Source organism: Thunnus thynnus, chromosome 7 (genome assembly GCF_963924715.1).
Source record: "Thunnus thynnus chromosome 7, fThuThy2.1, whole genome shotgun sequence".
Lineage (NCBI taxonomy): Eukaryota > Metazoa > Chordata > Actinopteri > Scombriformes > Scombridae > Thunnus > Thunnus thynnus.
This window is the reverse complement of record NC_089523.1, coordinates 10,808,038-10,825,014: the sequence shown is the minus strand read 5'-3', so window position 1 is coordinate 10,825,014 and position 16,977 is coordinate 10,808,038. Positions and strand designations below refer to the sequence as shown.

The window sequence follows — 16,977 nt, the reverse complement described above, 5'->3', positions numbered from 1 at the left end:
TAAGGTACGGGGAGACATAGATGAAGTCAGTGCTCCCTACTGTGTTTTCTCTCTTCCCCTTAAGACACAGTGCTCTGCCATCAGTCATCTATTTGCTTCACTGTCACACAGGCATATGTTAGCTTTGTCCTGTCATGTTGCATCTCGTGAACTTTAAGATGCCCCTGACCTGCTTTATGTCGCCGGAGGGTGAGGAAGCTGAAGGGTGGGATGATGGCATGCGTGCTGGTGTGCAGTGTCCCAGCATGAGTCTCTAGGGTCAGGTATAAGTAAATGCACATGTGACATGCAGTCATGTTAATACTTACATGCTGCTATTTATTTCTTTATTTCTTTCCTGTCATACCATGCTTCCTAGCATGCTTTGGTTCAGTTTCCGAACTCTCACTCCAGCCGTGTGACTTAATCAGTCTGACAGACTCTGGGTGCCTGGGGAAAGACTCTCTCTCTCCACAGTCCCCTTTCTCCTCAAGTTTACGCTCTCTGTGACAAACTCATTCTGGCACCTTTCGAAATGCAGTGCTCTCTGTTGGATGGCCCTCTCTGGTCTCTTCACACTCACACACACATGCATACAGTACACACCAAGACTAAGTGCACAAACTCTGTAGAGTACATGCCACACACAGAGCATGCATAGATGCACTCAGGTACATTATGAACACACACAAACACCAGAATATGCAAAGACATAAATACACACAGGATGTAGCTAAAAAGCAGGATGTACGGTATCCCCAGGGCATACATATTATGCCTCACACCCCTCTCTCCTAGGTACCCTCTTCGTCTGCTTTTAAGTGCTTACTCAAGCTCCCATGCATAAAGAGGAAGCAGTTCTACTTATTGGTTTATTGTTATTGAGTGACATTCTCAATTAGTTTTCATCTGAGTCTCGTGGTGTCTGACCTCTCGAGTTCTTTTTCAGAGCTCATTATAAAAGCAATGGGATTCTACGTCCGTGTTGCCTTCTAACCTTGGCTCAGGTCCAATACATTCTGGCTAACAAAGTGGGCTAGAGAAAACTTCAGCCTGTGGCTAAGGACCTCCCCGCAGGGCTCAGATGCTTCACTATTTAATTCAGCAACACAACAGCCACCCTCGTGGCATCTTCAACCACTCCACTTAATCTGAGAACTGACAAAAAAAAAACAAAAAAAAAAAACGTTTGTCTGGAAAAGCCAAATGGCTATGCCCCCACCTCGGTCTTTCATCTATTGGGACCCGATTTAAACTGGTCCCAAAGCTTTTTCTAAAAAGCTGGATGTCATTGCTAACAGAGCTGTGGATGGCTAACACCCAACATTTGAATAATGTCTGTTTAAATACAATGAGTGAGACTAGATGGGCTATATGTTTAGAAAACTAGTATTTCATGCCACAGCAGATAATCTAACGAATAGAATCAGTGAATGGAAAGGAAAAGCATGAGAGGCCCAGAAAAAACCCTGAAGATTTTCACTCACATAAGCGGCAGGTGGGGAAAAAAAAAGTGGCTAAGGATAGACTAAAATTTCTGTGATTGACCTTTATTCCCCGTGGTGCCAAATTATTAAAATCATCCAGGACTGCTTCAATAAGCTTTACCTGTATTCTATCAAATGGACATGACTGAGGCATGACTCAGACTCTGATTCATGTCTGTTCTCAGGGGCAGTGTGTGTTCATTTTGCCAAGCTGGGAGCTTTCATTCTATCAAATTAAGTTTAACAACACTACTGTGCACCTGGCAGTTCATGTTGTGATGAGACTGTTGCATATTTCTGGGCTCTTTAGCATTTAATATTTTTAGCTGGTTGTACTTCCTTCTGCATTTGACTTTCTTTCCCCAAAGACAAATTCTCAAAGTTGGAGAGGTCCATTTGGGTCATCTCTGACCTGCCTCTCTAGATGAGCAGCTATCATACTGATAGCACCTGACAAATGTTCCATTTCACCTCCTCCCATCTCTTGTTGTTGTCTTCCACATGCCTAAGCATTTTAATGACATGGGCTTCCAGGCTTTCTCTGGCCTGGCTGAACTGATGGAGCAAAGGTCCTACAGAGCAGAACAATCTGATCTACAGATTTTTTTTTTTTCTGGAAGGCAAAACAAGAAGAGAAGAAGAAATAGAGGGCAAAGATTTTGAGGAGTCAGATAAGGGACATGTGTTGGGTCTGACCACGGATTCTCTCATTGTTCTCCATTTCAATAGAGGCAATGATGAGAACGAAACATTTCCTAAGTGGCAATTTGCCCGTTTAATGCCTGTGTTATGCTGGCCTGACATCCACTCTCCTTTCACTAATTTCATTATTTTTTTTTCTTTTATTTCTTGGTTGAAAAATTTCACTTTATTTCCATTAAGCTTTGTTTGTTCACAGCTATCTGTTGCTGTAATTTATTAGAGCTGTCAGTTTAAATGATGTGGCATGCCGACACGACCCAGCAAACAGTGGCTCCCCCTTCCTCCTCTCCTTTTATGGAAAGCTGGCCTAGTTTTTTACAGGGAGGAAGAGGGAGACATTACAATTAAGGTGGCGACATCGACCCCCTGGTGGCCATGCTCAGGGACCAGATGTCCTGTCAAAGAGATGCTGGCCCTCACCTCCAGGGAACTCTGGGTTGAAATCTGGTTCATGCCTCAGTGGGGGAAAACTACTGCTCCTGTTCCAGCATTAATTCAGGGATAACAGATTCTGGAAGAATGAGCTTCTTCTTTTCTTTTTTCTTTTTTTTTTAAGATCTTTGTGGCCCACTCTACAGGAGAACTTACTCATTCTGTAATTTGTTCATGTCCTTTGTCTTTTATTCACTCCCTGTTCTGCTCACTCCATACCAAACGTCAGGATCTTTGTTGTTCAAATCAACCTGACGCATCTCATGCATTAGCAACCCAACAATACCAGAATCTTCAGAGCGTGATAACCACTTGTATATTGGCACAGAATAAATCTCTTGGTGCAAAAAAAGGAGATGATTCAAATTAGAGACATATTTCAATATCACCAGAAAGTCTGGGAGAGTCATTCCGCATTACCTGTTGAGGCCCATTCATACATCAATACATTTTTGGTCTGTTACCTCATTAAGGGTGGAATGAATTCACATGACTTTTCACTAAATAGTCCATCTGCTTGGCCTGCTAAAAGAACCTGGGCATTTCTTTTCTTCTCACTCTTCTTCAGGCTCTGGATGTTTGACAGATGCCCAGCTATCAACGCTGTATGAAGCACATGTAATTTCCCTCACAGGAGACCTTAGAGGAAATGTGATCACAAAGAGACCCCACAATCTTCACTTGTTCATTTCCGAGCCCTGGAAACTGCCTTTCTCTCTCATTTTGTCCTGTTCTCCTTTTGTACAGTGGAGCTGCTGGTTTTTGAGATGAAAGACACTTGTTTGGCAGCCTTCAAAGAATCACAGAACTCTGAAAGTCACTTGTATTGCAGAGCTGTTCGTTCTCCATTTTATATCCAATACGGAGGTGATGATCAAAAGGATCAGAGCCGAGGGAGAAGCTAAAAGATGTCTGCTTTGGAACAAACAACAACAATAGCAATCCACAGACCCACACAAGGCTCCCTTTTTATATACTGTCCTTCAGCTAATGCCAGAGAGAATATATATTGCTCTCTCTGTATTTTCAGAATGCTTTAGATATTGATCAATCTCAATGTTTTTAACCCATATTACTTGTAGCATTTTTCCTGTATTAGAAATGTCTGTGGACAGGTCATTTCTATGTATCATATATTTAAATAATCAATTGTACTGATTCAACACAACTCTAAGAAAAAATAGAGGTGAGCAATTACTAAGCAATTACAGAGATATTGCAGATGAGGACTGACAGTAGACTCCAAGCCATTAACTCTCCACTCAGTGTGGAGCGCAGCAATTTGGAGGAGACTCTTTAGGCTGCAGGAGACTCAACATAAATTCATGGGATGGTTTTTCCATGTTTCAAATGAGGCTGTGCTGGAGTTTATACTGCTGGGTCTGAGAAAATTGCAATTTTTAATGAAAACCTTGTTAATAATTCACACATAACCTGGGGAAAGTTTAGGGGCCATGCACTGGAGGTGACGAGGTGATTGGTGACACCTCTGAACATCCCACTGTGTGCTACCACGATCATCTTTAGATGCCCTTCTGCATTTTTAATAACCCACTGTGCCGGTGTCACACAGTATTGGGACAGGGGCATTGACTTTTTCCCAACCAGATCACAGTGAAACATAAGCTAAAAGTCAAACAAGGGTATTTTTAAAAATAATAGTATGAATCTCCTATGTTATTCTACAACCTTGCTGAAAACAAACTGTACAGAGTCCTTTGAAAAACCATTGAGAAATGTTTTGAACCAAAGCTGTTTAGAGTAAGATAGGCAAACAATGTGAAGTAATAAAATTAGCATACAACAAAAGCGAGGAATAATCATATTTGTGCTTGTTTGCACATATGCACAAATACTCTACTCAGGCAACAAATACACTGGCATTACGGATTAGGGCTGCAAGACGCAGATATGTTTTAATTTGTGATAAGAATGCTCTTCCTTTTGAGATTTCCTTTTTTTCCCCTTTTTCCTTCTTTGTTGTCCTTTTTTCTCCTCTCACTTTTTGTCCCCGAGCACTATATATCTTTGTTTACCTTGGAAGGCATTGTGTTGTCATTACCATCATTCGTCTCCTATTAGATAACATTGCCTTTCAGCTTGGAGAAAATCCTCTAGTCATCGTGAAAAATGAGAGGAGGACTTTTACCTAAATGATTCTTTGCTTTCCTCCAATGACAACATAAAATCCTTCAGATGTACTTTATTTTCTCATCTTACTTCTTTCTCTGTTTTCTGTGTGCATAAGTATTGACCAACATATTCCACCACCCCCTCCGAAAAATAATTTTACATGTAAAGACAAAGCATGGTCAAACATGGATTTCATCTATCATTAAACTCAACCACAGAGCTCAGTGCTTTCAGTGCGACTACAAATCTCAGCAATAACACAGCTACCATTTTTTCCAAAATGCGTGATGGGTATCAGTGATAAAATGGGACCTAAATTGCATTGAACCTGAGCACTGAGCCTCTCTAAACTAGATACACCTGTGATGATGACACTGCAGGGTAACCAGGGTGCCAGCAATTGACGGTCCATTTTATAATAACTATCCCTGCGTCTACTTCCTGCTCTTAAAAGAAGATGAGTTGACCAGGGTGGACCAAACCCATCTCGCCTGATGTTAGTTCTGTATAGGGCACTGTCCACTCATCCATCATTACATGGGCCTTTCTCTAGTAACATTATCGCTTTAGATAAGGCTTCAATAAACTGTGCATGGCTTTTAGGGCTCTCTCTCTTGCCACTCTAATCCAATCTCAGATGTGGAGTCTGTTCATCATCGTGCACCATAGGCATTTTCCGTGTCCCTGTGCTCTTCGTTGCACAGGAAGTAATGGATGGCCTTCCCCTTGGTTCACCCCAAGGCCTTCTGGTTGCTCTTCAACTGTTTGTCTTCAGGTTGTCTCAAATGGGTCTGCACTGTGGTATTTTGATTTGATTAAATCAGGTTTAAAAGGTTAGAGATGGAGGGAGGCATGGGGGTTGCCTTTCCCAGTATTGTGAGCTAGTCCTCTGCCATTTAGCATTGGGCAGTGGCCAAAGGAAAGTGGAAAACTGAAATGACTTCTGTGCTCCTTTGTGATTTGCACTAATGTCCCCCAGGGATTGAGCAATGACCACTGTGAATTCCCTCAGGACGCCAGCCAGATTGAAACCCCTGCCAACAGATTTGAAAGGATAGCAAATCATTTAAACTCCCCAATGTGCTTTAGCATTTTTTCAGTGCCTGGGCCAGCCTCCATAATATTAAATTGCACTTGATAAAATAAAATAAAAATCAGAGAGCACGACAAGAGCTCTTCAACCTCCAAATCCGCAATGTGAATATTGGAGTGGCGACTAAAAATTAATTATACTTTAATTCACTTTGTTTAGTCTATCTGGTTTCTGACATCCACTTGAGGAGCCCTACAGACAAAGAAAGGACTTAAGATAGAGGAGGCGCTAAGGCACTGAAAGGTACGGTGTGGCAGAGACCCAGAGTAGTGAAATATATCTAGGGATTGCCTTTAGCTGATCCTGCTTGTGACACCACATTATTATTGCGTATAAAAATAGGCCACGTATTAAAGTGGGTAGAGTGAATCCCAGCAGTACCATATTAAAGAAGCATCAGAGGCACTGGCTTACAATCAATACAGCCATTTTCTTATATTATATATTATATTCTTATATTATATTAATGTTTGAAGATCAATACAAACCTTTCTTTATAGCATGTTACAGAACCTACCAGTACTGCTGCTTAGCCCTCAGTGCTCACATACACCAGGGTTTCATATCTATTATTGTACTGTATTGGCAGATTGCTCTTTGGTAATGCAAGTGAGGATATGGAATGCGTGTGTGTGTATGCGTGTGTGTGTGTGTGTGTGTCTTTCAGTACACATCTTTCTGTATGACGGTTGTGCCAGATTAAGCTTTGCCTTGTAAACAACTATAATGACACAGAGCCATGGGCTTCACACTGAATTTGACTGGAGACCAATAGAGAGTTTTCTATCAACCTGCAAACCAAGCAACCCGTGTCACAGCCTACGACTGGTGTCAAATGATTTTGTATTCCCCTCAACAAATACACAAATGGGGATGAAAAAAGTTGGCACAGTGCCAACATGAGTGGTGCTGAAAGAGTTTTTGTGGGGGAGGGGTGGTATGCGGGGCAGTTTCTGGCTCCTATGCTAACATTGTGATCCCCACTAGTGAATGGCCCTTTCTTTCCAATTGCTTAATTGTCTTAGTGGGACAAGCAGGTGGCTCAAAGCCTCACTTGGCATCTGGTGAAAAAAAAAAACAAAACATGCACATCAACACAGGGTATGGGAGTGTTGGGGGAGGGTGGCGGCATTAGACATTTTTCATTCTCAAAGCTGCACATCCCCCTTGGCAGATTTCAAAAGTTTTGGCTAGGATCAAGAGAAACTTTGTGCAGCTATTGTGTCTGATGTGCTTTGCTGAATAAAACATCTCTTGGTATCAGAGCCAGATCAAATAGCCTTTCAAAAAGCCATGCCCACTCACCATTGGTTTCTGGTACCATGGAGAGAACTGTTTTCCTATCCGTTTATTAAATGAAACTATTGAGCCTTTTCAATTTAGCACTGCTGAGCACAATTTAGATGTATCTTCTAAAGTGGAAGTACACGAGTAGGGAGGTAAGAGGCACATTGCTATGTGTGACACCGTGGTGTTTTACAACTGTTCCCAAGAGTGGACTTTATTATATTGGAGTCCAGACACATATAACAGCCTTAAGGTTCACTTAAAAATCAAAGTACTGTACATGCTATCTATTACTATTGTCGTTTCCAAAACATGCATGGCAGTTGTAATGGCAGGCAGAGACACATCCACATTCATCCACAGGTGAGAAGCTTCTCCCTCCCCAGATTCTGCTTGTACAAGTTAAAAGGCTGATTTGCATTTATATTGCCATTCAAGGCTTGCAGGTGTAATTGTCATGGCACAATAGTAAATGCACAGATATCACACATACTTCACACATACATGATGCATGTGAACTGTGCAGTGTGAAACCCTTTTTCCATGAATCCATTGTCATGAATCTTTGGCATGAGAATGTCAGGAGAGGGAGAAGCAGAGTAAGAGAGATGAGGAGAAAACAGGGGAGAGGAGAGTGGGTTGACTTCATCCAGGTGTAATATTGAGCTGTCCCAGAAACTTCCCTCCAAACACTGGGAAGTCGTTATCAGATCAGCAACCCAATTCCTCAAGTGCCTCCTGTGCTGAAGCACCACATGCATCTTCAAGGCTCTTTCCTAACACAACCTTTACAATCATGTCGAGGCATTGCCTGGCTGGTTTACTCACAAATGTTCCAAGCAATAGTGGGACACATAACATGACACAGGTTGCAGTACTGTGCTGCAGCAAGGTTTACATGTGATTTACTCAAGTGTGTAGCTGCAGATATGGACAGATAGCACCATCCCCGAGAAAAATGAGATGGAAAGTTTCAGGCCAGGATGCTCAATTTATATAAATGAGTCCACCTGACATTGCACACACGTTTCTGTAGGTCACAGAAGCTCTCTGCATAGGTTACATGTACATTATTGAACATGCATCAGCCTTTTGCAAGATGTAAAGATGTAAGTGTCCATTTTTCAACATGTATTATAATACTTCTCAGCTACCCAGCTAAAGCAACAACACTGATCATGCACACATCATACATTTAATCTTTACTTTAAGTGCGAAGCTTATTCGATCATTTTTCTGTGATTAACACAAGAGGCAAATTCACAAAGAATGGATTACGGCTGCTGATAGCACCATGAATTGTGTTTCATTTGCAACCACTGTCTGCCCCGTCTTGAGGTCTGATTCACAAAAGATATTGATGATCTAATGATATTACAGCACAAACACGCCCATAAACTTGTTCTGCGTCTGATTGAGTGAGCTTAGCGGTTTCCAGTGTTTCAGGCTTTTCTCCACATTTTAACACAGATTGGTCCATAATGAAAACTGCAAAGAGCACAAAAGCCTCAAATTGTGTGTCTTTACTTTTCTAGTATTTTGCATCTATAACATAATCTACTGAAATGTCAAATTACAGCTATTAATGTGACTCAGGTAGGTCTAAAATGTGTTAGATTAATGTCTGAATCCTACACTAATGTTGTTCATGTGTCAATGAATGCAATCTGGATTTCGCAGAAACATCAGTACTGATGTTCTGTTAGGGCCCACAGCTGGCTTCCACATCACACAGCAGCTGAAACAATAAGTGTGTCTGAGAAAACTGAAAAAGAGGCTGTGCGCATTTATGCAAGTAGCACAGCAGTGGTAACTTCATTAACACTAGATTGGTCAGGATCTGACGATAATCAATGTTCTGTGTTCTACTCAGAATTCAAGTATGTATGGTGGAATTGTTTGTAATAAAGCGGCTCTTATGGATGAATCATGAGCTCCATCAGAGCTGTTAGGACATTTTATTTTTAAGTAGCCGAAAGTCTGAGATAAGCTTACCGCCCCATACTCACTTGATCCCCCCAATGTCTGACTGAATATTTTGCCCTTGACATCATTCAATATCAATTCAATATCATTCAATGCCTCACAAGCTTGAAGATTTGATTTGATTTGATTTTAGTGCTGGTCTTTGTGATTTGGACTGTTTTTGCAATAGAAAGGGGAAAATTTTGCACCAAATGTATGTATATTATATCATTTACATACGTGAAAATAGCAAAGGAGCACCAAGATTCTATTTTCTTGGCAGCACAGTGGGGGTGTATTTCATCATTTGCGGGTGCTTTGTGAATCACATGATTTCTTTTTGTCTCATTTGCGCAGTTTTAGCAGCTGCAAAAGCCACGCAGTTCTTTTGTGAATTTGCCCCTAAATAATTAAAACATATTGTATTCCTATTGAAACCTTATCTTTCTTCAACTTGATGTTCATATTAAAATGGCAATCTGGTAATTTCTGCACATACAAATTACAGCAGAGATGACAAAATATGTCATGACATATTTGTGTAAGTCTTTTCACCTCTTTGTGGTTGCTACAGTATGCAGTGGAAATATCACTTCATTTTAGATTTTAGCCTAAGTTTACCCCACTGACTGTACAGCATGAATATACTTTTGAAATAAATTAGCAGAAACTAAAGAATAAATTAAGGCAACAAGGATAACTATTTTCTTCACCATTCTTTCATCACATTTTTTACATTTTCACCTGCATAACTTTGTTTTCCTCCTGTTTCTTTGAGAGTTGTTGAGTCAAGCTCAATGGTGCTACTTGTGCATTGTAAACAAGGTGCACTTTATTCTTAAAATGATATATATAACAACTGTGGAACAAAGCATGAAAATATACTCTGTATTTATGAATCCTTTTTATGCATTTAATATGGGGTGTGATTGCTTTTTCTCAGCTGGAAACTCTGTATTTCTGTACAATATAACACCTGAAACAGGCAAAACTGTATTTGATAAAAAAAAAAGAAATTATAGAATTCACTCATCTCTGCGGTAAGAATGTTCACTCAGTAAAAAAAAAAAAAAAAAAAAAGAAAAAGAAAAAAGAATGAATGTCTTGAACAAAGGCTTATTAATGCCTCAGATTTGTAAAGCAGGATTTTGACAAGAAAGGAACTTTGTAATGTTACATTGTTTGAATCCACTCCACAGAGCACCTGTGTGTTCTACAAGCAATCACAGATCCCAGTAGTGAGTTAAACATTTCTATCTACTGTATCAAAACCTCGGCTAGGTAGAGATTAGCAAAAGAAAAGACGCAGTCGAGCTAAAAACACCAACATTTTTTTCTGTCAGCCCAGCTGTGCTGACGCTTTGTCCTCTCCAAGGAAAAAAAACACAGTATAATCAGACACTACTCTACTTACAGCACCCCCACAAGTGAACACACACAGCCCTGTGGAGCCGCCTTTGGTTGCTTTAGCTGGAAAAACATAGCCTGTTGTTTCCTGTGCATTAAACTGCAATTTAGAAGCCATTAATCCATCCCATAATCCGTAACCAAATAAAATCCTGACTGGGGTTATATAAGGCTTCCGCACCCTTCCCTACATTTAACAGTATCCCTACATGCAGCTCTTTTCAAAAATGGACCGACTCAAACTGTCTCTTTCTGTCTTCCAAGGATAAAGTCTCAGATGGATGGGCGATGTGACAATAAAGAGCGGAATGAAGAGGTGCAGCTGCTTACCCTCCCTTCACAGGTGACCCAGTGATCACAACAGCATCTGGTTGAATTACTTAACACTACCACCCAACAGACATGTAATCCGGGATAATGCCCTTTTGCTGAGTGCTCCAATCTGGATAAATTCATCCCCGAGGAATGAGATCCAGCAGCAAAGTCTCAGGGAGAGAGGAGATGAGGGGCTCCGGGTTGATTGGTTGGTACTGAAAGAAAACTGTTGGGGCTGGGGAGAGGGTCTTCTAGATGGATAATGAACCCCAGAGTAAACAGCTTGATTTTGTTGACTGGCTGACTGACTGCATGGGAAGAAGCAGATCATTGCCTGGTTTTCCAAGAAGACTCCAAACTAATCATATTCCCTTCCCTGGTTGACCTGAATCCTGACAGACTCAAAATGAGGCTTTCATCTGACTGCACTGGATATACGTTACTTACTTACGTTCTGCATTTTTATTTTGCTAATATCTACAACTGAAACATTTGAAAACATGAACATATCCCTATCACTTTAATATTATATCTCTCTATATATTTATCTATCTAGTCATCATCCAAACTATTTTTTCTCCATATGGCATCATCCAAATACAAGTCTTAGCCAAAACTGATTTTTCTTGGAAATAACATCTCTCTTTAATGCCACAAGCACTGCCAAACATTGGGACTTACAAGTTCCAGCTGTCCAGAGGCAGCCTCTTAGATTATTTATTCATATGTTTACTTATTACCATAAATATCCAACAGGGCACTCGGCTCAGAGAGATTACAGTGGGCTTAATCTATCGTGGCACAGAAATGAGCAGGGGTCACAGCGGCTGAGGTGACTTAAGCTGGCTAGCCTTGATGGGACATGCAGCACAAACAAGAAAATAAACTGCATGCCACTAGGCCCCATCATGAACTGATGACATCATCTGTCACTCACTGCTTTTGCATGGCATGATCCAGACAGGGGGTTAGCATTACTCAAGCCAGCTGTCACATATGGTGAGTGGGTAAGTCATATAAGCAGCACAAGGACACTTTTATGTTTCTTACCAGGCATGTTAATTGTCCTGTACCAGCCTCACATTTCAGAATATAAACACAGCTCACAACAAATTCCCCTCTTGCTAGTCATGATACTAGAAAATACGACTGCTGGAGAGAGGAAGCTTATGGCAACATGCAAGAAAAATGTATATTGGTTTTAGCATTCAGAAAGAATAGGGATAAAGCAATTAATTACCTCTGAATTATTATGGTCATAATCTGTGCATTAGACATCAGTGTGTCTTGCTTACAAATAACTATTCATAATAATGAGGCTGAAAATTGGTATTTCTGTTTGAGTAGTGTTGTGCAATGTAATGGACTGTATTTCTGTCTGTTTTTTTTTTTTTTTCCTTTTAGAGAAGCGGGAATGATTTCTCCGTCTATAAAAAATCCACACATCCAAACATGACATTGGAAAGACATTTAATTATACTTTGGTTGAGAAATATGTATCAAAGCCTGCCGCCCATGAAAAGCGGATTTAGAGTCGTCAGACAGCAGTTAATAGACAGCAGTAAATGAAATAGGGGCTGCTGGGGGTACTAAGACATGCTTTCCAGGACTAAGAAACAGCTTAGTCTGGCTCGGTGGTGAAATCAGGAGTTCTGATGTGAGATATATGAGGGGGTGGGAGATAATGAAGGCCAGCAGGGGGTGGGGGGCAGGAGATTTTTTAAAAAGATTGGAAGTGCATTCCTGTGCAGCAGCACTGCCCCTAGTGGGCAACATTAAGTCAAGTATAGCTCAACAGGAAGATATCATTTCCCTCAGAAAGCGGACCAAAAATCCAGTATCCCATACAGTGCACATTAATTTCACGAGGTGTCATTCAGAGAAAGAAGAACAGAGAAAAAAAGACACTAAGAGAGACAGAGGAAAAGAGGCAGAGAAAAAGGGATTGAGCCCACACACTTAACACTTAACATAGCACATTTGCTTCTGAGTCTGGCACATCCAGTACAAGACTATTCTTAAACTGCCCCTCCTCCACCGGGACATCATGCTCTCACATATTTCACCCTTTCCCTGGCAGAGGCTAGGGTTCTCAATCACATTGCATTTCACAGCAAAAAAAAATAAAAAAAACAGAAGGAGAGACGGACAGAGAGAAAGAAAAGGATGGTTAGTCGGAGAGGGAGGGAGAAATGTGCTACTGAAGTGAAATCAAGAGCCAAGTAGAGAATGTCAAAGATGTTGGACACTGTATAGATTGGATGGGAGGAGGGATGGGAAAAAAGGTGGTACGAGGAGATGGACGAGGTCCTGGGCAAGTTTGGCCTGAGGTAAGTGTGTTCCTGGAGACTGTCTCCCAGATCCTCCTGACTGGTGCTGTGTCATCTGTCACTGGCAGGAGAGGTGACAGCGAAAGAAAAGGTGCCCTAGATGCAGTAACAGCACAGTCAGGATGGAGAGCGTCTTGAAACAGTTTTCCCTCTCCTTATTCTCCCTCTCTGTCTCACTCGCTCTGGACCATTTATTTCACAAAGTTGAGAGAAAAAAAAAAAAACTGCTCAGTGCCTCTGCATATAGACAGACTCTTCTCTCTGCCTCTCTTTTGCTCATTCTCTCATTTTCACGCTCTCTTTCTTTCCGACTCTCTCGCAGGATAGCTGCGTCTAAGTATATGACTCCTATGGCCACAACTCCCCTCTGTCTCCGTGTTCATAAAAACAAGATTGTTTTCTGCAGCTTTCTGCTGACACTGGCTCGCCACATAAACAGAGCCGTAATTTGTACAACAACAACAGTAAGCTACAGGGAAGCACTTTTTTCTCCCCAGAGGCATGCATAGAGAAGGTAGGTTGTTATCCCTGGTTTACCTGGCAGGGAAAGCAGTATTTTATATTATGGTAATAACCAACAGTGCTGAAATGCACGGCAATCCCATCTCATTCCAGTTCTAGCAATCTTCCTCATTCCAGCCGGTACTATCTGAGATATGGTGTTAGTTGTTCCGAGAACTGAAGCTAATCCTGTGATTGTATGTGAATGAAAATGTGATGGTTATACATTATAAAGTCCAAAACAAAGTGTGCTGCATGGCAATAAATCAAACCCCCTCTGCAGTTTTAATGTCTAGGACATTATTCAAGCTCTACACAGGAAATGGAATTACAGTGGGATACAGCTATACAGTAGATTGTGGATACAAGTTTAAGCAGATGCTGAGCAGAGCTAGGGAGACTAATGACAGATCATGTATTTCCGCATCACAGTGAGCACAGATGGTACTGACAGTCTTGTCGATGAAATAGGGGGAACAGAACACAGCAAAGCAGCAACATCAGGAACAGTTACAGCATCCACCACGTCTGATGTATACTACAACAGACCACTAACGAAAACCATGACCTAAGGTGAAAGCTTCCACTGCCTTGACTCCGTCCACTCTCTGGATTGAATTGCAAAGCTTGTGTCACCATCTCGGGTCGTACACAGTCATAAAGAAAAACAGACAGTAAAGCTGACTACACCCGCTAAAGCACGGCGATGCTGAGAGGGAATTAGAAGCTTCATCACCACAGTCAGTTTTCAAATCGCTCTGTCCTGATATCATCATTTTCTCTGTTTGTATATGAAAAAAGGTGTCAGCAGAAAAGTATAATCAGAGCAAACTGATGTATTTGATTCGTTTTTTTTTTTTTTGTGAGGGGGTTCTGTGTGTTACAAGCTATAAATCAACATGTGGAAGAGCTGAATCTTGTGCCGTAGATAACGATTTTGTTTACCAAGTTTCATTAGTTGTGGTTGTGTCACCGACTTCGAGCTGTCAATTTTCAAACCGACATGTCAAAAAACTGAGATCGCGGATTGAGGAAGACTGCATTTTGCCTACTCCGTGCTGTTTTTCAACAAAAGGTTACAACTCCCTCTGGGACACAACTACACACACACAAACACATAGACGTGCATTCATTCAGTCAGCGCCCTCCTTAGAATGTGGTCCAGCGTGACGGGGTCAAACTTTGAAAAGAGGTGGCGGCAGTGTCGTTGACCCTGACCCTGCGGAGCGTAAACAAGGGTGCTCGTTGTGGGTCGGGCACAACGCTGGGAGCTGACAAACACCCACTGTCTGATTCAGCCCTGTGTGCATCCATATATCACTAGGACACCACAGAGGTAGAGTTCTGCTGTACTTTACTCACTTCTATTGTTTTCCAAAGACAACCACCTGGTGGCAAGCTGGGGAAACAACTAATCCATCCTCATTCTGTCCACAAACAGAGAGTCTAGGAATAAAAATAACAACAGCAGATACTGTCCAAAGGGCTGGAGGTGCCGAGCTATACTCATGAGTCTGCCTTGTAAAGCGCTTCACTGTTTTCAACTTTTTCTCTCTTTTCTTTTCACCAGACCCCCCGTTGTTGGACTCAATGGGGAAGGGCTGTCAGTTCCAAACAATGTGACTCAGGAGTGAATGCTTGACTGGACCGGACTGGGGTTAGGGGGCTTTTGTTTGTGTGTCTCAGTGTGTGACAGGAATATCAAGCCCACATAGGAAGTATTTAACTTGTCTGGGTTGGAAGCAATGACAAACTGACGGCGAAATGTGCAGGCTTCAACTATTTGCAGCCTCGTAACCAAAAAAGAAAATAAAAAAAAACTGCCGCACATACTTTTCCTCCTTTCAATTTTGCATCAGGCGTAACAGTGCACATGGGAGTGCTATATTATAAGCAGTTAAAAACACAGATGATAGCACAAGCTCAGACATCACAGCGAGAGATGGATTCAGAGACACAGTTCCCAGCCAGCAAGTCACATAGCAATCACAAGCACGCGGGATGTGATGAATAAACAACTTAATCTGGAAAACTTACCGTGTCCGGAGATCCACAGGAACAGAAGAACCCAAGGGATCATGACTGGGGAGTGGAGAGGGCAAAACCTACGAAAAACAGTAGGCGAGTGTGAAATTGAAGTTGGCAGGAACAAACACATGCACGAGATGAGACAGTGCTCCTCTGTGCTGCTGGGAGGGACGGATGCTACAGTCCCTCAGTGGTGTCTCCTTTTTACCAGAGGAAAGCTGGTAGTCTGTCTTCGGTCCTTCTCTTCTTCTGCTGATTCTTCTCCTTCTTCTGTGTCTTTTTCCTCTCGGTGTCACTCTACAGAGTTGCCGTGGGTCAGCTCAGCCTCACACGCTCTCTCTTGTTGATGTGAGCTTGTAGACTTTCAGTGTCTTCGCTGCTGACTCTGAGCGTACACACACGCTCACTCTTTCTCTCTCGCTCGCACGGTTTCTCTTTGCCCATCCATTCTCAGTCTCTTCAGCCCTCACTTGACTTGCCCCCCTCCTCCTCTTCCCCTCTCTCTCATGCTCTCTCTCTTTCTCTCTCTCTTTTGCTCCACCACTCACGTAGCAGACACAGTCAGGGGATAAAGCTTCGCAACTAGACTCCTCCCTCCCTCCATCCCTCTCTCTCTCTCTCTTTCTCTCTCTCTGTCTCTCTGCCTCTCAGCTTGGCTGTCTGGGTGGCTGTGGCTGAGTGTGAGGCTGGGAGGCTCGGGTCCTCACTCTGGGAACGAGAGCTGCCATGGGAGAAACAGAGAGGGTGCATTTGGATTAGAATGAGAATAGGAGCGACTTGGCCTCTATAGCCACAAATAACATAGACATCCACAAAACAAAAAGTGCAGGCTCACCCCTCCTCCAAGTTAAACTCCTGCCTATTTTGGATTCTATGGACGGCTCTTAGTTTTGGAATCCATGAGCCGCCTTTCTTGAGAATGGATAAAGATCACATTAGCATTCAAGACCAAATCTGTAGTATTCATTAGTATCCGATTTTTATCTGGGGTGAATTAGATTCATAGTCTCTCACTCAAGGTGCTGTGATGCAAGACGTCATAAAATGGCCAAATGCACTGCATGCTTACCAACAAGTTTTCCTGGTTATGCCTGTTAAATATTTAAAAAAGGAAAAAAGCAAGTATAATATATGTATAATATAAGTATATATGTAATATAAGTATAATAGAGAGCCCTACATCTTATGTACTGTAAACACATAACAATAACAGCAACAACAACACTTTACTGCATATCAGGGACATTACAGAGCCTGGCAAGTGTCACAGGTAAAGACTCTGATAATTTGTGTACAGAGTGGTAATTTATTTTTTTGA

General features: G+C 41.8%; 1 protein-coding gene across 3 annotated transcripts in view; it reads right to left on the bottom strand.

Annotated features, from left to right (window-relative positions):
• kirrel3b (kirre like nephrin family adhesion molecule 3b) overlaps positions 1-16,176 on the bottom strand; it is a 174,345-nt gene extending 158,169 nt beyond the window's left edge. For 2 of the 3 annotated variants that reach the window (XM_067594269.1, XM_067594270.1), the window contains exon 1: positions 15,669-16,176. In XM_067594269.1, the coding sequence (XP_067450370.1) occupies positions 15,669-15,789 (121 nt within the window). In that variant the 5' untranslated portion in view covers positions 15,790-16,176. The remainder of the gene's footprint in view (positions 1-15,668) is intronic. The other variant, XM_067594271.1, reaches the window with a different exon arrangement.
• Between the last annotated feature and the right edge of the window lie 801 nt (positions 16,177-16,977).